The sequence below is a fragment of the Heterocephalus glaber genome, unplaced genomic scaffold, assembly GCF_053883595.1.
Source record: "Heterocephalus glaber isolate CG9 unplaced genomic scaffold, H.glaber_assembly_v1.0 deba00000347, whole genome shotgun sequence".
NCBI lineage: Eukaryota > Metazoa > Chordata > Mammalia > Rodentia > Bathyergidae > Heterocephalus > Heterocephalus glaber.
The window spans coordinates 60,882,517-60,905,385 of record NW_028258143.1 but is presented as its reverse complement, the minus strand read 5'-3'; the positions used below and the strand labels follow the sequence as shown (position 1 = coordinate 60,905,385).

Below are 22,869 nucleotides of genomic sequence, written 5' to 3'. Positions count from 1 at the left end.
GAGCATTTGTTTCATTTGTTCCTGAAGTGATTTTTAAAGTGTGAAATTATTCTTAGGGGAAGAAGTTACTTTATTTGCTGAGTTTAAAATGCTATCACCATTTGTAAAATAAAGTAAAAAGAGAAAAGTTGACATATGCTGTTCTCAGTTTATCTTACTTAGGGATTCACCAATTCTTTATAGAGAATGGAAAGATTTAACCAATCTTTCATTATTTGAAATACAAGGTTGCAGAATGAGCAGGACAAATAATTCTCTTTTTGTTTTTGTTTAAGTGCCTTCACCTTCAGATTTTTTTGTACCCATTCTTTTAAATGACTGTGTTGCATGTTTTCTTCTGAGTTTTTTAAAAGGTGAATCAAGTTACTTATTTCCAAGCAATATCTAAAAGAGTATCTTATTTAAGTTTGTCTATACATTTAAAACATATTAACTCATTACCATTTTCTTGGTCCGCTATTAACTGTGCTTTATGCTGAACTGAACAGGTCCCTCTTGCAAAACATTTCTAACTTGAAGAGAAAGTTATATACGTTTAAAAATACCAGAGGAAAATGACTTAATTAACAGACAAAATTCCAAAAAGTAGCCTTTTCAAAATTTTCATAAAATCTTGCAATGGATTCCATAATTTTTCCAGAGAAAAATGATGGTAACTGATTTGTATGTAAGACCATAATATTTATATTTTATTGTAGGAAGGTACAATTGTTTTCCATCTCCCTTTGGAGCACTATTCTCTTTTTTCATAAATGTAACTCATTGGAAAATAACTTACAGATAACTTTGTCCATTGTTAAGTCCACTTAAAAATCTCCTTTCCTGTAAGAAGTGACTGACAGTCATAATTTCTAGGGAATAACATTTTGGCATTTGTACCCTGGCCCTACCATGGTGCTCTGATTACTGTCATTAGTAACTCCATTGTTCCTCCTCTGATTTGGATGCCACTTTGGATCACTACCTTCATTCCCAAGCTTGTTCCTTTAATCTTCTTCTCATTGGTGATTTAGGGGTTCCAGAAAGCTGACCTCATTTAGCAAGCTGCTCCAGACAACTGTGAGTATCCTAATGGACAGGAACAATTAGCCATACTAATAGGACTGCCAAGGGGCTGTTGTGAAAGTAGCAGTAAGGAATATTTCAGCGTTAAAAAATGTTTGAGTGTAGTTTCAAAAACATCATTCTAACATGTTTTCTATCAGCTTTCATGACATGACAGAAATACATTTAAGTTAGTCACAACTTTATCTGAAATGCAGCCATCTCCATCCAAGTGGATCAGAGTTGTTATTTGGGAATCAAGCTGTTGCTTCCACTTTCTGGATTGTTCTCCCTGCTCTTACTTTAAGAGATATAATACTGGTTTTTGGAAACCGCCAGCCTTGTAGAATGAGAGACCATGAAGTGAACATTCAAATCTGATTTGATCTATTAAGCAGCTCAGTTTCACCTGTAATTAAAATTAGACATTTTCATGCAAACTAAAAACTGTTGCTATAGTGAACAGAAGATATAATGAAAGAATGACCGTTTAAAAATTGCAGCTTCTAAAATGGCAAGCAAGGAAATATGGACCATGTGTTTTGTTTCCTAAGGTAGAAATGAAGACTGAGCTTATATTTGGATTTTTTTTTTCATTTTGCCTATACAGTTTCTTTCTAAAACATAGGGATTCTTTCAGTCAGTCAAGGAGTCACTCACATGCCACCATCTTTTATTCAAAGGCAGGCACAGATGTTCCTTCTGCAGGGGAGGTTTTAATTTATGAAAATGATATTGTTTATGCATGAATGAACTGCATGCACCCTGCATAACACATAGCACTTCCATCTGATGAGAGAAATACCACAGAACCAGTGCCAATGTCAGAAACATATTCTGCAAATTTACTCACTTAAATGTTTAATGAATATTTGGAAGGCATTTTGAAACCACAAGAAACCCTTGTAGTTATCTTCATCGTTTCTTTTATGAATTACTTACCCATGTTTAAAAGAGATTTTTATAGCTTCTACAATCCGTGAATGCTTATATCTAGCTGAAAAGAAAGTGTTTTACTGAGTGAAAACCAACCATAAAGGAGAAATGCTGGCAACTTTGGCTTGGTTGGGAAAATATTTCTTGCAGTTTTGCTGTGTAATGCTTGTTACATGTAATATTTGGTGTCTCCGTGTTCCTTCATCTTGAGCAATTACCATTCTTCTCAAGTAAGATACTTAGATCTATTTATTTAATGTGAAATTCCTCCAAAGTGTTATTTCTAGAAGAAGCTGATACTTAAAATCAGCAGACAATTTCATAGTTTGAGATGAAATTTGGATAAATATTTTAAAGGGTGCATAATTCTTTTGAATAGGATCAGTCTGTATCACTTGGTCACATCAATTGCAAATATACAGTATGATCTATCTACTTTTAATTCTTACAAGACAATTGCACAAATTTAAATGGAGGATTATAATATTTTTGAAATATTTTACTAATTTGAGGTTTCTAATATGTTGCAGTAAAATAACACTTGGAAAAAATTTTTAGTATTGTAGTTTAGTAATTTTTTAAAAAAAATCTCTTATGTTTTCAACGTCTGAAAGCCTATGAACATTCTTACAAAATTAATGTATTTTCTGAAGGAAGCTAGCAATTACTAAAATGATTTATGGATCATTAGCTAACAGTTTGAACCAAGCTGTTTTAGTTCTATAATTATACAAGAATTTTAAAGTGAAAATATCTATTAAACAATTAATAAAACTGGGTTTCAAAATAAAAGCTGATTTTGTCTTAATGTGAAATGTACAATAGCAAAGCTGTTTCTGAAACCACACTAAACCTCCTCTCTTCTCATTTTTCTCCATCTAACACTACCTACTTCCTGAAAACCATCTAAATAAAATCTTTAATTCCAGAGTCTGACAAAAAATAAAAGAGCCAATGCAACATCTTGTGCAACACCAAGACTGAGAACTCTTGTTACATCGCAAAGAGGCATTCTGGCGTCAGATGCACAGTGATTTGTATGGTAGCACAGTCATTGGCTCCTGGCCAGGCATTATGTTTCAGAGGACACTATTGTCAAGAACCATTTGACTAGAAATCTGCACTGTACGCACTCAGAAGTTGAGATCATCTGCCTTCCTATGTCAGGAAGAATTCTGTGCTGGCAATTGACTCATGGACTGTCTTCACATACAGTAACACTTGGTTCAATGGCTTTGAAGGAATTAACTGTGTAGCCAAACTAGTGGCATTGACAAGACAAGGCCACGGTCTCTGGGGACTTCCTGGCTAAATTGCTAATTTTAAAATGCCTTAAAGTGCAGAGTATTATGTTAATGTTGGACTAAATCTTCAGATATGTTAAATGTGGATTTGGCTAGATACTACAGTGCTATTTACTCAGCTAATTTAGAGGTGGAAAAATAGTGACGATAATCATCTTTATAGATCCCCAGGCATGGATCTGATTGTGAAATAACATCAAGACATGAGTCAGTAAATATAATTCAGTATATGTGCGGTAACATGGTAATTTACTGTTAACAGGATTAAAAACTAACCCTCCTTTAGACTTTCATGTCTAAGGACAGCTACCCAGGAAGGTGGCCTCACACACCTACCAGGTCAAAGGGAAGTGCTGTCACTCATTTGCACATGACATCATCAAAGCTGCCTGGAGCCTTATTCTACAGATGGGGAAACTGTAGGAAGCTGAGATACCTAGGCTTGCATTCCTGGTTTCCTTTCCTCATTCAGGGTCTTGTTTCAGTGCTACTTCCTCAAAGAACCCTTTTCTGATCCCTATCTAATACACCAACCACCATCAAGCCCACAGAATTCTAGCATCCCTCCCTTTTTCCAGAGTACATATCTACATGGCATCATCTTGTGCATTTATTTTAGTTCATATTTAACCTATCTATCACCCAAGTAGAATGTAGCTTCTCAAGAACACAAGCCTTGTCTCTTTTGTTTGCTACTGTTACTCCTGTTCTGGGAAGACCTAGGAAATCCTCAATAAATATTTCCAAGTTAATCATTATACCAATCTGATGCCAAGGTCTGCTGCCTTAACTGCTATGTTATAAATCAAGTGAGTTAAGTCAGCATCTCGAAAGATTCTCAGCTCTGTAAATGTTACAAATGTGCCACTCAACTTTCTCCTCCCTTTTGAGCATAATTATGAGTTTTCAGTCATCTTTTCTTTTTATAGATATCATTTGTTTAACTATGATCTGGACTTAGGATTTAAAAGTATTAAAATCTTATAAACTGTCTCCAGAATGTGCCATTTTTTTCATTCATTAAGAATTTCCTTAAGGCATGCTGCCCTTCCCCTTTCCATTCGTTACTCTTTCACAATTGTTCTATGTTTAGTAGTGTGCAAAATTGCTCTAACCTATAATTTCCAACTCTATAATGTTCAGTGTCTAAGATTAGCACATAAATACTAGTTCTTTAGTGTCCTCTCCCAGTGGTGTCAGTTAGCATGATGGTGACATCCATGGTGGGTATTACAGTGCGTAAGAGAACTGTTAATTCCTTACTCCTAGTGTTACTAGTAACTGCAGTGCTTGTGTACTCACAGCAGGGAGTTAAAAAGTTAGAATCTGTTGTAGTTTGCAAGTACATGACTCAGTATTGTTCACATTCAAGAATAAAGAGGATAGTAGAGTGTTCTAAAATGATTAGGAATAACATTACTTATTGTTAACAGACAACTAAATAATCTTTATTCCAGCCAGTGACTTAAAATACAATAAACAGCAACAGATGCCTATCAGGTATAACTAAATTGAAGTAGTGATATTTATTACTGCTTTAATAGAAGTATTTTTTAGGTAATAAAGGCAAGGCTACTTCTTGGTATATTTTGAAAAGCCAACATGAGAGTTTCAGATAAAGGAAGATTTTAATGTTTTCTTGACTGTGATTAGAATACTAAAATTATTAAACAAATACAGATTTTTTTGCTTAATTAATAGTGTATTTATCTAACTTAAAACATATCGCTAAGGGGGAAATTGCTGTGTTGAGAAATGCTATTCGTCTCCACTTTGCCCTAAAAAATTCATGTCCAACCTCAGAACGTGACCTTAATCGGTACCTGTCTAGATGTGATTATGATGTAAGATGAAAAACAAGATGAATTCAGGCTGGATTAGGGTGAGCCCCAAATCCGATCACTGATGTCCTTGTGAGAGGACAGGACATACAAATCCAGGGCACACAGAAGAATGGCGTGCGAAGGTGAAGCAGAGGTCAGTTTCTCTCAGTGATGTCAGACAGGATCACAGTGATGACAGCATCAGCTATAAGGACACAGAGGCACTGCGAGGACTGTGGCAATCTAAAAAGGAGCCAACCTCCCTGTCACCTTACTTTGGACTTCTGGTCTCCAAAATGATGACACACCCATTTCGGTTGTTTTGAGGCACTCGGTTTGTGGTACTTTGTGATGGCATTCGTGGGAAGCGAATACATACGCTAAAATCTACCATAAATTGATATTAAATATATATTATTATAGCAAAGGTTATGCAAATCTTCTGAAAATGTCATTGTGAACATTTAATGAGACAATAAATAGGTACCATCATTTTTCAGTCAGTATCAGAATCTGTATTTGAACAAGCTAACAAATGATAGCTGTTTAGTAAGCATCAGGATTATGTATCTAAAAGTTGTTTTTCATTCATATAAATCAATTTAAATTGACATCTAGATTTTACTAAGTGTGATTTAAAAAATCTATATTGAACATTTCATAAAAAGTATCAAATATCAACTATTATTTAATTTCCACATGAAAATGTCATATTTACTTGATTTGTAGGCTAACATATATACTAAAAAAATAGAAACTCAAAAAACAAATTACCATTTCCACAGTTTCACATTTTTTTAAATCTTGAGGATCAAATGAATTTAAATGCAAATACTTCTAAAAGCTCTGTCTTACTTGGGGGGATTATTTAGGGCCTTAATCCATTGCTATCTTTTTAATATTTCAGTTCCATAAGATGGTACATCTGATTATAGGACTGCTCTTATTTCTCTAAGTACAAGTTAGTGTTAATTTTCTCTGAAGGCTTTCAGCTAAAGGGACGTTTGGCACTGTGTAGATCTGGAAATCTGCCTTATTTTAAATATTTGTTTTGGAGAGTTGATGTTATCCTTGCTTCCTTTCTAGTTTCTTGCTCACACTGACTCATTGCATATGAATAAGAAGTATACCTTCATGTTTTAAGCCACCAAAAAGACTGAAACCCATATCATACTTCTGCCTCTGCTGATAGATAAAGGTGTTAACGTTTTAAGATTCAGTGTTATGCAAGAAGACTTTCCTCCAGGTTCTGCAAAAGAGAAACTTCCTTTTTTATTTGGAAATATGAAGAGACCTGTATATTGCTCTAACAAATGTGATTTTTATTTGGAGAACAGGTCTATGCGGCAGCCATTGGCTCCTGGGAGTAGAGAATTGGAGCTGAGTAAAAGGTACACAGAGAATTGAAGAGAACATCTACACTAAGGAAGGTAGAAAGAAGGATGGAGAGCAATGGTCTGTAGCTTACATTATGTAATTTGAGTTGCTGAATTAATTCTCTCTGTAAGCTAGTCCCACCTCTCCAATTAGGTTTATTTTTAAAAGTGAGCTTGAGTTGAATTTTTTGGTGTAAGCAAAGAGAATTACCTGATACAAGAGAGACTGTAGTTTTGTTATTCCTTGGTCATTTGCATATACTAAGTGGAGAAAACCCTGGATATAGTGAAGATGAAATTGAGTAAATGAGGGTGTGAATGACCAAGCAAAGTATATGGAGGATAGATGAGCTAGAACATTGGCAAATAATTACATTGGATGGGAAGGATACGTTTTTTCCAGAGACAGGAGTCAGGATTGCAAAAGAGAATTTTAGGAGTTAGGGTAAGTGAAGAGTAGGAATGTATGCTTACTAGGTATGCTGGTTAATTGAAAGAGTAAACTCTGCTGATGAGTTCGTAGCTGAATGGGCTGTTAGGAGGTAAGACATAGGTATAGAAGGGCAACATGAGAGTGTCATCTTGGGAACTGTATTCCCTGGCCCCTTCCTCTTTGACTCTTTCTGCCTACTCTCCTTCCTGGCCACCATGAGTTGAGCAATTTTCTTCCACCATGCCTTCTGCCATGATGTTTCAGCCTTGAAGCCAGCCAGCCATGCACTGAAAACTCTGAAACCAGGAGCCCGAAATAAATCTCTCCTGCTTTAAGTTGGGTATGTCAGATATTTTGTCCTAGAAACAGAAAGCTCACCAATATATCCAGTTCTTTTATGTAAAAGGGTAGGCACATTGATCTTCTACATGAGATGAGGTTAAAGGAGAACACAGAAGGTTTAGATTAGCTTGTCTGTGGATCAGTGGGGAAGGACCCATCAAAATAATCAATACTAGCATAGCAGAGCTTAGCGCCAAGCAAAATTCAGAGGCCATGATACAGTAAGTGTATATAGTAACCTCAATCCACCTTCTCTTTTTAATGGGAACATCTGTAATCATTATTCTTTCCTTGCCTCTCATTACATATTGAACGTGTGTGGGAAGATGACTTGTATTTTCATCTCATGGGTTCCCAGAATACACCCAAAAGAGCCACATCCATGAGATACTGGACTTTGCAGGTGATACCATCGTTGGATTAAATTTAGAGGTACGAAAGAGATTGAGTGTATTTTGCATACAGGAGGTATGTGAACCTCTGCTAACCAAAAGGGTGCACTATGTTATTCTGTCTGCAAAGATTACTGAAAACATCTTCCTTCTGCTTCCCCTGTACCTGTCCTTTTAGATGTGACTGCTGAACCTCCTGTAAGTGGAGGCTGTTCTTTCCCCTCCTCTTTGTGACTTGCTTTGATGAATAGCAAGAAGCAGACATGGTGCTGTGGCAGCTGCAGGTCTAGTTCTTAAGGCACTGGCAGCTTCTGCTTTTGCTTTCTTGAAATTTACTGTCATTTTTTCAAATCTCAAGATAGACTTCTGAATGATGAGGTACCACATGGAGAGAGTGATCCCACTAATATTCATCTATCCCAGAAACCCTACTGGAAGTGCCAAACATGTGAATGAGGCCACTTTAGCTGTTTCAGCCCCAGCTAAGCATTCAGCTAAATGGAGGTGCACTCAGTTGACATCCATAAAGCAAGACTACTCAACTGAATTCAGCCAGTGGTAGGAATTATAAGCAATAGTAGATCATCATTGCTTTAATCAAAATGCTTGGGGGTTATTTATTATCCAGATGTAGATAAATTATACAGCCATACAGAAAAAGACAATATGGCACTGTTGATGCCTCCACAGTAGTTATCCCCACTTCTTTCTCTGTGCTGATGGGTCTCATTTCCTACCTGGAAGCTGAAGACACCTTTCAAAGTCTCCCTGGATGGACACTCGAGTACTGACGTATTGCCCAATTCTAAACAGTGGGACCTGAGAGAAAATCTGCTGGGAGGGATTTTAAGCAACATTTTCTTCCCTGATTAAAAAAAAGAGAAATGTCCATGGAAAAATACATTTTCCCTTCCTTTCTATTCTTGCTCTTGGACCCTTTTTTGGAGAGAATATGATAGCTAGAACCCCATCGGCCATCTGGAAGTCACCAGTGGAGTTGCTACATGGGGACAGTAAATTAGAAAGTTATAGCACCCTGGATTTCTTAATGGCATCACATGGGATGAGCAAACTCAGAACAGTCTCACTTTGGATCTCTTGAGAAATAATAGTAAGAGTTGAACAACTAATTCTTACTTTAAAAACCAATGTTGGACCAGGGATTTAGCTCAGTGGTGCCACCACCTGCCTTGCAAGCACAAGGTCCTGAGTTCGTTCCCTGGTACCTCTCCCTCCAGAAAAAACAATGTTGTATAAGTTGTTGACACAGACACCTCAAAATGGTGACAGATGGTGAAGTAAGAGTCAACAACAGCTAGTCCAGTGCAAAGTGTTTGGTGTCTGTGGATAAGAAGCATGAACACAATGAGCTGTTTTCCAACATTGCCTTCTCTGTATAGTCCCTTTTCCCACAGCTATAATATGAACTATATATAAATACAGTGCAGAAAATGAGGACAGATTTCTGATTTAAACTACTCATTTATGTGCCTGATTAAACCTAATTTAAAGTTGGTTACACTATAGCAATTGTTAGCAGTTACTGTGAAATGTTTTTCAACTTTCTATCTGGGGAAGATACACATTGCAAATTTTTATTGCACTTTATGAATATCAGAACTTACCTAAAAAGGAGCTTCGAAACACTTGAGGGAAGGGAAGGAGCAGCCTGCTCTTTGTTCCTGAGTTACTTCTTGTTACTACCCAGTGAGATGCTGGAGATTACATTGGGTAAGATGTGTCCTAGAACATGGCCAAGCAATTCTTTTTAAACAGATTTGCAATCTGAGTACAGAAAATTGACACGTACGAAAAAATATGATATTCTGACTCAGTGGGATTCTAGGATTTGTTCTATTTTTTTTCCTGTAACTGTTGTAGGGACATATGGCTCTCTACCTTTTGGGCAGCGGGAGCTAGAGTAACAGGAACATTCTGATAAAATCTCCACTCAGCATGAGAAGGAAGCAGTCCCTGAACACCTTGACAAGGTGCCCATTTAACATCAGAAATAACTGAGAGATGAACACAACTACTCATCTTACTCAGAGGATATGTGAACATGGAGGAAAATAAATATGGCCAACTGTTAGGAATCTCTCTCCTCTGCTTACCCATGGGCCATGATATGTTTAGCATATTCTGATATAACATCAGAAGTTAATACAAATTAAATTTTTAAAGTTTATTCATCATGCATGCAGCATATTTATTGAGCATCTATTTATTGAACATTGTTTCAAGGACAAGATTTAAAGGCATAAATAAGAACACTAGGTCACTGCTCTCAATGGCCAATCATGTTTCCAGTGCTGGGGCAAAATACTGACACCCACGACTTAAAGGAGGAGAGGTTTATTTTGGCTCATGGTTTCAGAGATTTCTGTTGATGGTTGGCTGGCTTCAAGGCAGAGACAGCATGGTGAAAGGGCATGGCAAAGGAAAGCTGCTCACCTCATGGCGACTGGGGGAGAGAGAGAGAGAGAGAGAGAGTAGGAAGAGCCAGAGAAAGAGAGGCCAAGAGCAAGTACACTCCCTTCCAGATCACAGCCACTTGACCTACATCCACCAAACACACCCCACCTCATAAAAACACATTCAGCTATCAACTCGTTGATGGACCAATCCACTGATGAGTTGAGCACTTTTATGACCCAATCACCTTCCCCACATCTAAACAAATGAGTCATTTGGGGACTCTTATAGATCAAACTTTTAATGGGTACCAGTCTGATCCAAGAGGAAAAGACTGAGAAATAAGCAAAGATATCAACTGTATTATTAAATAGTAGAAAGTGAAAGAAAATAACATTGAGTAGGAGTCAACTTTTAATTGGCTGGACAAGGGAGACCTTCTGAGAAGGTGACCTGAAGAAAACAATCAATTGTGGAAGTTGGTCAGTTCTTATGGACTACTTCTACGTGATTGCCCATAATCTACCACTGTAATATACTTGTCCACATGTTGAATTTTCATTTTAGATTTTCTCTCTTTTAGATTTTTCACTCACTGTTATAGAATTGTTGGTATTAATTTTTACAATTTATTATTAGGCATATCCTTTTTGTATCATTTCAATATCATGAATATACATTGGTAAAGATTTTTAGAGAGTTCTAGATTGTTTTAGAACATTTTTTTCTACAAAATTGACTACAGAAAAGTGTGCTATCGCAACAGTGACTTTGTGTGTAAAGTTCTTGTGTACACATAAAAATTGAAACTTCCCCCAATAAATAGATATGCCCTTTCTGCATTTGTGAAAGGTAAGAGTTTTTGAGATCTTGGCTTTTTAGGTGACTGCATAGGTTGTGGTGACTCATTCTGGCTTTTGAGTGAACTTGTCAAAAATTGTAAGTTTCTGTCATGGTGTTTCAAATGATTGCAATAATTAACTTGTGTGCATACAAACATACTAATGTGCACCTTTTTTTTAACATATGAAGGATTGAACCCAGGGGCCCATGCATGCGAGTCAAGCACTCTATTACTGAGCTATACCACCTAGTCACTATTTATTTTATTTTAGTCTTTATAAATTTCCCAGGCTGGCCGCAAACTTGCAATCTCCTGCCTCAGCCTCCCCTGTACATATTTTACTTTTTGATCCATTTCTTTTTGAATATGGTATGTCTGCTCATAGCTGTTACTCCCAAGAAACTATCTTTAGTATACATGGAATTTATGTTTGCAAAAATATGTATGTTACTATTGCCTATTTTAAGTGGCCTATGAATTATTCTGTAATGTTTGTATGTTTCCCAAATAAATCCCCTAACTAAAACTTTTAAAAATTATTTTTTCCAGAATTATACTTTTGGGATTTAAATCTTCTGTGATTTTAGGCTTTAGAAGTTTTGATCTTTTGGGGATTTTGTCCCAAACCTGGTTCATATATATAATACACTGATGCATAAAAATTGCTTTCAAAAAAAACTTTCAAGAAGCTTTCTGAATGTTATTCTTCTTGATCTAATTAAAGCTTTGCTTTTGTTTACAAGAAATTAAACAGTACGATGAGTGATCAAAAAGTACAGTGAATTAAAAAATTTAAAATGTTTATTACAGTAAAAGACACACTGCCATTATTCCCTCTAAAATACTCTCCCTTGCTTCAGACACATTTATCCAGTCAGTCTTGCCCCTCTCTGAAGCAGTTCTGGAAGTCTTCTTTTGAGTCTTTACTAGGTATGTTAAAAAATCTTGTCTGTGTTGCTGTCAAGCACCGTCCATTGGGAAGGTGGGCTCATAAATCCATTACAGTTTCTACCCAGCAGCTCATTCACTGGATGTGGCACCATGTGACTTCAAGTTTTTTCACAAAGTCAAAATGACCATGAAAGATAAACAATTTGGGTCAATTCAGGACATAGAGGCAACCATGACAGTACAACTAAAAACATTCACAAAAAAAGAATGAGAACTCTTCAGATAGTGGTGAGAACAATGGAATAAGTGTGTTCAAAGTGACAGGGAGTATTTGGAGGGTGGTTTATGTCAATATGTCTTTTCCTGCAATAATTTTTAAAAATGTAAGCATTCACTATATTTTTATTTTTTTATCTTTATTAATCTTTATTTATTTATTTTTCTTAGGTTCTTTTATTGGTACATTTTAGGTATACAATTCGTTTCCATTTATCATTGGGTGATTGTACCTGTATATGATGTATCTTGGTTCTTATTTTTTTCCCATTACCTATGCACCCTTCACCCCCTCCATCCTTCCCTATTTACATAGATTTCGTTTCCATTTTTTTTTCTTTTCTCATAGTTTTTCCTTTCCCTCCTTTCCTTTCCCCTTCCCTTCCCACCATGCCTACACCTTTGGACCTTTTCCTATTTGAAATTATCAATTATTCATTTTAATCATTTTAACCCTTGTTTACACTATCAGTTTCTCACACTAGTGAAACTATTCGGTATTTACACATGTGTGTCCTATTTATTTCACTTAAGAGCATGGCCTCAATATGCATCCATTTAGCTATAAATGTCTCTAGTTTCTCATTCTTTATGGCTGAGTAGTACTTCATTTTATTAAAAAAACTCCACATCATCTTTATCCAGTTTCCAGTTGATGGGCACTTGGGCTGCTTCCAAGCTTTAGCTATTATAAACTGTGCTGCTATAAACATGGGTGCACATATATCTCTGTGGTATGATTCTTTTATTTCTTTGGATAAGATTCCCAGCAGGGGAATAGCTGGGTCAAATGGGACCTCCAGCCCTAGTTCTTTGAGGTATCTCCATACTGCTTTCCACAGTGGTTGCACCAGTCTGCACTCCCACCAGCAATGGAGAAGGGCTCCTTTCTCCCCACACCCCCACCAGCATTTGTTATTGGTTGATTTCTCAATAGCAGCCATTCTTTCTGGGGTGAGGTGGAATCTTAGTGTTGTTTTCATCTGCATCTCTCGACATTCACTATATTTTTAAATCACATAAACCCAGTTTAACATCATCTAGTCACTTCATACTAGGAAGCGATTTAGTTAGTACCATAAACATAGCCTCTATCCCTGATTCTTAGAAATTTAAGTCTCACCAAAAGACCATGAAGACCTCTCTGCTATTGCTAACAATGTTTTCAGAGCCATTAAGCATGCTCTCAAACCAAAACACCCAGACTTCCAGGAGAAGAAAGGCAAGTCCCAGGGACACAGGCCAATGCCACAGCCTCCTGAATCCTGGGCCACCTTCTCAGTGCCTCAGACAGAGGCAGATGAGTTAATAACCAACAGAATCATTGCAGTGGCACAAGGGACAAGGATGTCTCATTCTAGTCAGGATCAAGAGCTATAAATGTGAACTTTGGCCAGTGGATAGTTAATCATACATCACTTCCTCTTATCTCCCAAAGTCTGTGAGCATCAAAGTTTTAATTTGTGTGACAAATGGTTGAGTGTTTATGTTATCATATTACCACCAATGTTCTTTTTCAAACACCAGTTTACAAAATATATTTTATTAAAACATGGTCACTTGATGTGGAATAAAATCCAAACTCACACCAAGACCTAGGAGATCTTGTGTGATCTGATTCCTGCTCACCTGCTCAAATCTGGCTCTTAAAATCCTTGTGTCCTGCCACACAGATCCAAGGAAGACAAGTCCACTTTTTTTCAGGGCCCCGTTATTTCTGTGTGCTCTCCCTGGACATTTTTCAAGTAAGTTATTGCATAATTATCCATAATTACCTTCGTATCACACTGTACACATTATTTTTGAACCCATCAAAAACTTTCTGTCTTCTTTGGGAAAATGTGGCTTTAATTCATTAAAAGCTCCTAGAATTTCATCAGCTGGAAGAAATGACAAAAGCAAAAATGTGATAAATTTTAAAATTGAGGTTTTTGTTGAAGTGTCACATAGCCAATCCCTTTCTTAGAATTTGGACTTCTTGTGACTTTATGCATTTTTTAATGGGAATTGTGGTTTAGAGGATTTTTGACTTTTAGCATTTTATCATTTGAGATTTTAATCTTTCAGGACTGTGATTTGGGGGATATTAATCTTTAGGGATTTTAGATTTCATGGATTTTGATCTTTTAGGATTTCAACATTTGAGATTATAGCATTTGGAACTGTGTGTTTTGGGATTATCATTGGTACTGATATGAATCACTTATGGGAAAAATTATCTTCAGAAACTAAGGGGCGTTAATTGGAGTATGTTAGCTGTTATGTTTTAGACCAAAGTCTCATGTATTCAGAAAAGGGGCTTTTGGAAGGTGATTGGATGATGGGGACACTATACTCCCATGCTGTTAGGAGATGTGGCCTGGTCAGAAGAGGCAGGGATGTGACCTGGAAAGGTCCATTCTTGTCCTCAGCTCTTCTCTTTCCCTCTGTTTCTTGGCAGGGATGAGTTGAGCCACTTTCTTCTGTCCTATTTCTGCCTTGGCATTAACCAACCTTGTACTGAATCTTCTGAAAACTGTGAGCCAAAATAAACCTCTCCTTTAAATTGTGGGATATAGGCTACACAAGCCTTAGAATGATGTAAGCCAAGCTTGGTAAATGACTCTGGTCAGAGCTCAGAAGACCAGAAACCTGATAAGAATGTGGAGAATAAAGGCCAGCCTCAAGCGATTTCAGTTGGAAACAAAGTCTCCATTGGCAATTGGAATACAGGCCATGAATATTACACTCTGGCAAAAAGTTTGTCTATGTTTTGCCTATCTTCTGAGACTTTTCAGGAGGCTAAGATTAAGTACAGCTGACTAAATAATCTGGTAGAGAAAAATTTCAAAGTAGCCCAACGTTTAGGCTGTGGCATGGGTACTGCTGGCTGCTTTGATCCAGATCTACAGTGAGATTAAGGAGGGAAAAAAGTCGATGTAAAAAGTTAGAAGTTTCAACAGAAAGGAAGCACCTATAAAGTTGGAGCCTGGAGTGTTGATGAAATGATTAACAATAAAAAGAAGCCAAGTACTTTGCATCAGGACAATAGGAAATATGGCTTGAAAGCATCTCAGGACTCAGCAAGATGCCATATGTCACAGAGTCAGAGGTAAAACAGTGTAAACCTTTCATTTGAGAAGACAGTCCATCACCCCCTGAGCAAAACAGCAACCTATGGTATTGGTTCCCTAGGATTCATTTCCCTATGCTCAGTCATCCAGTCACTCAGAGGCCATGGCAACCATGGTCTAAGAAGTCAGCTACTGCTCCAGCTGGCTTCGAACCTTGGCATCATTCAGGTGGTGCTGGTTTTACAGACAAGCAGAATGCAAGAGATATGGAGTCATAGAGGCTTCCACCCATATTTTAAAAGAAGGCCTGGGAGACCAGTCAGTGTGCCCTTGAAAGTACAAAGCATGAAGCTGAGAGTGAAGTCATGGGTATAATGGACACCCCAGGAATCTGGAGTTGCTAGGAAAGTAGAATGTCTGCTGAGGAAAGTCGCAGGCAATGAGTAGAGCGAGCCCAAAGGAGAGGCCATGTGTGCTGCAACCAGCAAAGCCACAGAGACAGGGCAACCAAGCCCTTTGGAGTTCACAGCTCCTCACCACCTACCATGGTGCTGGACGTGGAGTTGCAGGGTTCAGTATTTGCCCTGCTAGTTTTCAGTCTTGCTTTAACCCAGTTCCTTCTATTTTGCTATTCTTCGGTTTTAGAATGAGAGTGCTTAACTTGTGCCATTGCTTCTCGGAAGTATTTAACTTTGCTTTTCACTTTGATAGGGGCTAACAACATGCATTTTGTGCAATGAGATGGAGGCCAGGAGTGAAATATATTAAGGTATATGTCTAAAATATCCTCCCAAAGCCTTATGTATTTAGAGATGGGGCTTTTGGGAAATGATTGGACCATGGGGCATGAGTTCGAAGCTGAAAATGCTGTTAGGAGATGTGGCCTGGTCAGAAGAAGCAGGTCACTGGGGGTGTGATCTGGAAAAGTCTAATCTTGTCCCGGCTCCTTTTTCTCTCTGCTGTGCCATTTCTGCCTCAGAACCAACCAACCATGAACTGAAAACTGTAAATTGTGAGCCAAAATAAACCTCTTCTTTAAGTTTTAGGCATTGGCCCAGCAATGAAAAGTTGGCTAATAATATATTGGACTTGTTGTTGCAGATAAATATTGAAGAAATTCATTCATTCTTTCAGATATTTATTGAGCACTAAGGATCTGAAATAGATATTGGGAATTCAATGATGAACAAAATAAATTTTCTGCTCTCGAGCACATACTCTAACAATAACTGGGTTTTTTTTATAGGAACAACAGCACTACTTAATATTTATTTAGGTTCTTATATTCTTCTACTGTACTAAGTGCATTAACTCATTCAATGGGGAAGCTAGACAATAATAAAGAAGTAAATATATGAGAGGTAATACTTGTAAAGAAACATAAAGCAGGGCAAAGAGATTAGAACAGCCTGTGATGTTTGTTCTAACCCCCAGGGGTGAGACTTTGCAAGTGAAACCAAGTTAAGACTTATTTGGGCAGATTCAGTGTGATCTCCAATTTCCTTATAAGAGAGAGAGAGAAAAGCCAAAGACAAGAAAAAGACAAAAATCCCAAAGACAAGACGATATTAGGATGGACGCTGAGAGAAGATGCTAAACTGGTGGTTTGGAAGAGCGAGGAAAGGGCTACAAGCCAGGAAATACAGGCAACCTCTAGAAGATGGGAGAAGCATGAGATGAATTCTTCCCTAGAGTCTCCAGGAGGAATGTGTGTTTGCTGACACCTTTATTTTAGTCTGGGGAAACTGGTTTTGAACTTGACCTTCAGCAATGTAAGATAATACATGTCTTCTTTTAAGCTGTGGAGTTGTGGTAATTTTATTATAAGAGTAGTAGGAAATACACACTGTGTTACAGGATGGCAGATTATGGAGGGTGCTCAGTAACGAATAGCCTCTTGAAGTGACGCTTAAGCAGAAAAATGAACAAAGTGAAGATCTGTTTGACTGTGAGGGTGGGGATTCTGGCAGAGGGAACTGTAAGGGCCAATGCACTAAGAAGGAACCATGCTCAGTGTATCTGAAGACTTGTATGAGTGAGAAAAGGGAAAAAGGGTTAGCAAAGGGAAAAAGGGTTAGCAAAGGAGAGGTAATCAGAGATCAGATTATGCAGAACCTTGTGTCTTGCTAAGCATTTTGAGTGTATTCCAAGTGGGATGGGATGTTACTGGAAGGTTATGGTCAGGGAGTTATATACTCTCATTACCAAAAAGGAGCGATGTAACTGCCAGACGGAAAACAGTTGTGGACTGGAAGTGTCAGGATAGCCAAGGAGAAAGCAAAGATACTGAAGCTGTTCACTGAGAGGTGCTGAGGCCCAGACAGAATGAGAGAAGGCTGAGAGCAGCTTGGAGCATTTTAGAGCTAGAGTGCACAGAATTTGCCCTTGGGTTAGATGCGAGATTTGAGACAAAGGAGACAAGGATGATACCAAAGATTTTGATCATTTGATTTGAAACATTTTGGGAGGAACATGTTTTTGATGGAAAATCATGACTTTGGTTCTAGCCGTGTTTCAGGTGCTTATCAGACAGCTGGGTGGAGGTGTCAGGTAGGGACGGAATTGAGCATAACATCTGAGAGTGACCAGGGCTGATGACATCCCTTGTGGAGCCCTGGATATTATGAAGTGTGATTAAAATATACAGTGAATGGTTAAATACAAATTTTATTACAGCAAAAGACACACTGCCATTAACGACCCTCAAAATACTCCCTCTCACTCTGATCAGTTGTCCCATCATTCTTGTGACTTTCTGAAACAGTTCTGAAAGTCCTCTTTCATGAGTTACTTTACAAAGTGTGGCAAAGAAATACAGGGAATGCTGCTGCCAAGGGCATCGGAGGAAAGGCCGGCATAAACTCATTACCATGTGTCCTCTTCTACCTTACTCACCAGGTCTGGCACCAGGTAACTTCTGATTCTTCCTCAAACTCCAAATGACCATGAAAGGTAGCTGTTTTAAATCAATTCAGGACACTGAAGTACTCATAACAGTGGAGCTATAAAGATAGTCATGAAGGACTTCAGAACTGCTCCAGAAAGCGGCAAGAACCATGGGATAAATACAAGGAGGAAAGATGGCAGTTTCATTTACTGCAATTAATTTAAAATTGTAAAACCATTTTTGCTACTTTTCAATCATACTGCACTTATAAAACATGGACCTGATGTGTGTGTGTAAATCCTGAAGGCCATGCTCTGGGGCACGGCAATCTTTAGAGTTGTGATGAGGACAGGTCATCAAAGCGAAAGTCCTTGCTACTTCCTGCTTCTTGCTTCCTACTGCTTACTACTTCCATCTCCAAGACACTTCAAAACCAATGGTTTTGACTCATGGCCGGACTGATGCTTGAAAAATAGCAATGTTCTCCTTTGCAAAGGTCCTCAAAACATAGCCATAGTCTTGGCCTGTTTTCCCTGGCTCTCAGTGAGCTTTTAAAATGGCAGTGAGCTCTAATCCTGTGGATTGCCCGACAGCTGTGAATACAAGATGCTGACTCCAGAAGTGCCATTCATCCTGCTCCACCATGCCTGGGCCACCAATGACTGCTGAGTGAGCCACCTGAAGTCTGCACGAGGCTTAGCAGCAGCTGTATTTCTGCTCCAAGAAGCAGCTCACTGCCATCAGATCAAACGGCAGCTTCCACTGGAAGCCTGGGTGTTTGCTGTAAGAGCAGGAAACAGTATAGAAACCTAGCTCAACTGCACACAGGTGTATTATGCTCGAAAAGGATTTGGCTGGGCTTACAAACCGTCTGAACAGACCGCCAAGAGAAACTCCTGCTGCTCGGCTCTTCTGTCTGACCCTACGGAGAGGGTGAGAAATGCCGGCGTATTTGATGGAATTGTTTAGGCGCTAGCACGCAGGGCCTAGCTTCACAGCTATGAATTTAACTCGCTCTTTAACTTGTTTTTTTCTCAGGAGAATTATAATGACCTTGTTAAAAAAGAAAAAAAAAAGTCCCACGCCTTAACCTCCCAGTCTGTGCCTTCAAGAACTGTCAGCTCCCCGTGTTGAATTACTCAGAGCCTGCTAGTCTCAGTCTGAGCTAAACACCAGGATTACCTGCGAAGCTTAAACATATCCTGAAGTCTGAGTCCCACCCCCAGATATCCCGAGCTAATTGTCTTTGAGTGTGGCCAAACTGGATTTTGAAAAGCTCCTCAGGTAACCCTAATATGCAGCCACAACTGAGAACCACCGGTCTCTAGCCTCCTTCTTTCCAAGCAAGCAGCTAATTTCAGGAATGTCTCCTCTCGGGCAGGGCTCTTTTTCTCCTGGCGACTTTGGTTGACAGCAGTGGCCATTTGGGGAACCAGGGCCCCTGCTCGTAATCTCTCCAGGAAAGCTGGATCCGGGCAAAGGCGAGACAGCGTACGTAGAGGAGCTGTCCCGGGAAAGGTAGGACCCCCATCCGGCACAAAGCCACTTTGATTTAATACCAAAAGCAGCCCCTGCCAATCTGGACGAAACCAGAGGTGCGGGAGGGGAGCACCCCCTGCACTACGGCGGAGTGACGAGCAGCTCTCCGGGCCTCCCACGTGGGAACTCGCCCGCAAAGGAGGCGGACGCACAGCGACGGAGGGCCGGCTGGGGACCCTGGACCCGCGCGAGCGGACTCCGGAGGGGCGGGAGCAGACGCACCCGGGCGGCCCCGCCCCCGTCTCGGCGGGGCGCGTTGCCGGGCAGCGCCGGACGCGACGCGGCTGGAACCGGGTCGGCGAGGCCCGCACCTCTGCCTCCAAGGCCTCCCCGACCCCGGGCCGGGCCCCGCCATGCCCCGGGGGAGACGTGGGAGCCGGGTGGGCGCCCTGGAGGGCGGCCGGGAGGAAGCGGCGCCCCCGGCCGAGCGGGTTCTGCTCCGGGGCATCTTCGAGATCGGGAGCGGCGGCTGCGACGTGGAGCTGGGCGAGAGGGCCCTGCGCTGGCGCCCGATTCGGCCCGAGCGCCCCGCGGGTGAGTGGGCTCCGCCTCCGCCTCCCGCGCCCGCCAGGAAGGTGCGCGCTCCTGGGGGTGGGGGGCGGACGCCGGAGGGTCGCCTCTCTGCCCGCCCCTCCAGGTCGGAGGAGTCTCAGTCCGTCTTTGGAGGTGCACCCATGGCCCCCCTGGGGTTCTGACCCTAACTCATTTTGCTGATTTCTGATCACCGAGGCCCAGCGTCACCAGGTTTCTAGATTTCCCCAAATCTCACTTTCCGCTTCTTTGGGCCTAGTCCGTGGCAGGACAGTTGTGGGTATTTGAATTTGCCTTTTCTTGTCTTAAAATTTCCCTTAGGAAGTGCTATGTTGTTGCTACAATAGAAATATTTCAAGTCAATCAAGAGATGACTTAGTGGAAAGCATTGGAATGTAGTGCGCTCCTATTTAAACCCCAGTTTATATGAAATTAAAAGTGAAATGGCTTCCCCGTTGGAAAACAAGACACAGTGTGCTATTTGTTACGGAATAGAAAATGTCACTGTTTTAAAGTTTCCTCTTCAAAAAGTCTTAACAAAATGAAACCATGTGGCAGCGCTGGTGGTGAATTACGCCTGTTCTACCTATGAAGCTATTTTAGAATTTAATTAAAAGGTTTTCAGGTGGATTTTCTTTAATCTTTTGAAGTTAAAAGCCAGCTGTGTGGATGTAGAATTATTCTATTAGTCGTTAAGTCCACTTGAGTTATGGAATATACAAGTTTATGATGAACTCTGACCCAGAAGAGCCAATTTAGCCTACAATGAAGCTGAAGTCCTATAGAATTAGGAGACATTCTGTAATGAAAGACCACACAAATCAGTGTTGTAGTGTTGCTACTCACAAAAAAAGCAAATCGTGACATGAAAAAAAGAAATGGTATTTTATATCAGAGGGCACCATGTGGTAGTATGTGGGGAGATGGAGCCGCAGTGCTGGCTGGCAGGCCACTGGCTGTCCCGAGGGGGAGGATGGCCCCAGTATTATTCGATCTTACATAGGAGATGTTTGCTGAACTGGCTAGTTTTAGTTTTCACTGATGAAATGAAAGACCATTGGTCTGTCTGTAGTTTTCCATCTTGAGTAATCAGCAAAGATGCTAATGTATTTTATGGGGATATCAGGACCAAAATTGCAACTAACAGAGGGATGGTCTCCTTGGAAGGGTAGATGAACATAACCGTAGCAATTGTGGTTCTCATCACGAGGTTCAGGGTGGCCACCCCTCTCTCTAGGAGGGAGCCTTGTATGAAGGAGGCAAGATGGGAGACTCAGAAGCACCAGCACTTACTTTTGGTATTTTTTTAAACAAAAGAAATATTTTTAGTTTAGTGTATCATATCTAGTCAATGAAGATGTTAATCTAATTAGCAGTTATTAACAAATATTTTGATGCTTAGTGCTATGATGCTATGACGCTTAGTGCTAGATGCCATGAATATGTACAATGATGACCTGACCTTTGCCTTCGAGGAAATTTTTCCTTTGAGGACAGACTAAGGACTCCCAATGATTGTCATCAGACAGTCATTCATCAAACAGTAGCAACTGATACAAAGACCCAAAAGGTATGGGGCATGCCTTTAAAGATTGAGGATATTATTAGGAGAATGGAACCTGCTCTCATTAGGAGTATTGTCGTGGAGGACCAATTTTTTATTTGAATTCCTACTTCCAAAAATTTTTAAGTTGTAAGAAAGCCTAGAAAAGTTGAGTTGAATAGTATTTTATGAGGGGTGATGGTGTTGTATTAGTTGCCTAGGGTTGTAGCATCAAATTAGCATGACCTTGGTGGATTAAAATAAATACCTATTCTTTTACCCTTCTGGAAGCAGAAGGGGGGAATCAAGATGTCAGTAGGGGATTGGGATATGGCAAGTGGAGTGGCAGAGGTCTTGCCTAGCGTGTGTGAGGCCCTGGGAGAGAAGCCTCCTTGCCTTTTAGCCTCAAGACTCCTGTGTCCCTTGGCATGAGCCAGTATAGCTCCGGTGGTCGTGTGTTCACACAGCCTTCCCTTCTGTCTGTGTCCTCTCCTCTTATGAGGACAACACTCAGTGGAGACAAGGCCCACCCTAAATCCAGGGTGATCTCATTTAAAAATCTTTAACTTAATAGCATCCATAAAGACTTTATTTCCTATTATGGTCCTCTTCTGAGGTTCTGGCTGGATTTGAATTTGGGGGGAGAGGGACACCATTCAGTCCATTAAAGGTGTGATGGGAATGGGAGGAAAATTCTAGGCTGAGGGAATGTGGGAAGCCGTTTTTGGGAATAGTGACTGGTAGCCTGGTGGCGTCTGACAGGACGTAGCAGGAGGAGAATGTTTCACAGGCAAACAGGCCTGAAGAGAAGGGTGAGGAGTTCAGGTTTTCTTTAGTGGAAAATACGAAGCGTACCTACCCTCCCTTTTCTTCTGGATTTACTTATAACTGCATTGTCTGGTTCACATTGTTCCTTTTTGTCCCAAGTCCCACCATTGGTGATGGTCTTTTATGATCTCTGTTCGATTTCTGACCTAGAACTCTTCCATTTTCATGAACTTTGCGTTCATTCCACCTTATTTGCCTCCACCATGGCGACAGCATGGATGTTTGTCATCTCTCTTCAAGGCCAGCCCAGCCCATCTCTTCAGCCATGGGTAGGGCTTGGTCTTATCTACTTAGGTTTCTTTCTCAACCCGCTCTTCTTCTTGAGCAGAGTGAGAGGCTCTCTCCATGCCCTGCCCTGATCTCTGAGCTCCTCTCTGCAGCCATTCCTCTGCCTCCTTTCTCACTCTCCAAT

General features: G+C 40.0%; 1 protein-coding gene across 9 annotated transcripts in view; it reads left to right on the top strand.

The window, feature by feature from the left end:
* Nucleotides 1-19,079: 19,079 nt before the first annotated feature.
* The window catches only part of Cerkl (CERK like autophagy regulator), a 126,534-nt gene continuing 122,744 nt past the window's right edge, over nt 19,080-22,869 (top strand). Inside the window, exons 1-2 of one of the 9 annotated variants that reach the window (XM_087201155.1) lie at nt 19,080-19,300; nt 19,398-19,534. Coding sequence is in view for 7 of the 9 variants with exons in the window: in XM_087201144.1 (XP_087057270.1) it covers nt 19,909-20,089 (181 nt within the window). In the remaining 2 variants the exon portion in view is untranslated. Of the gene's footprint in view, nt 19,535-19,633; nt 20,090-22,869 lie in introns of those variants that run through there. The other 8 variants (XM_087201153.1, XM_087201144.1, XM_087201149.1 and 5 more) reach the window with 8 other exon arrangements.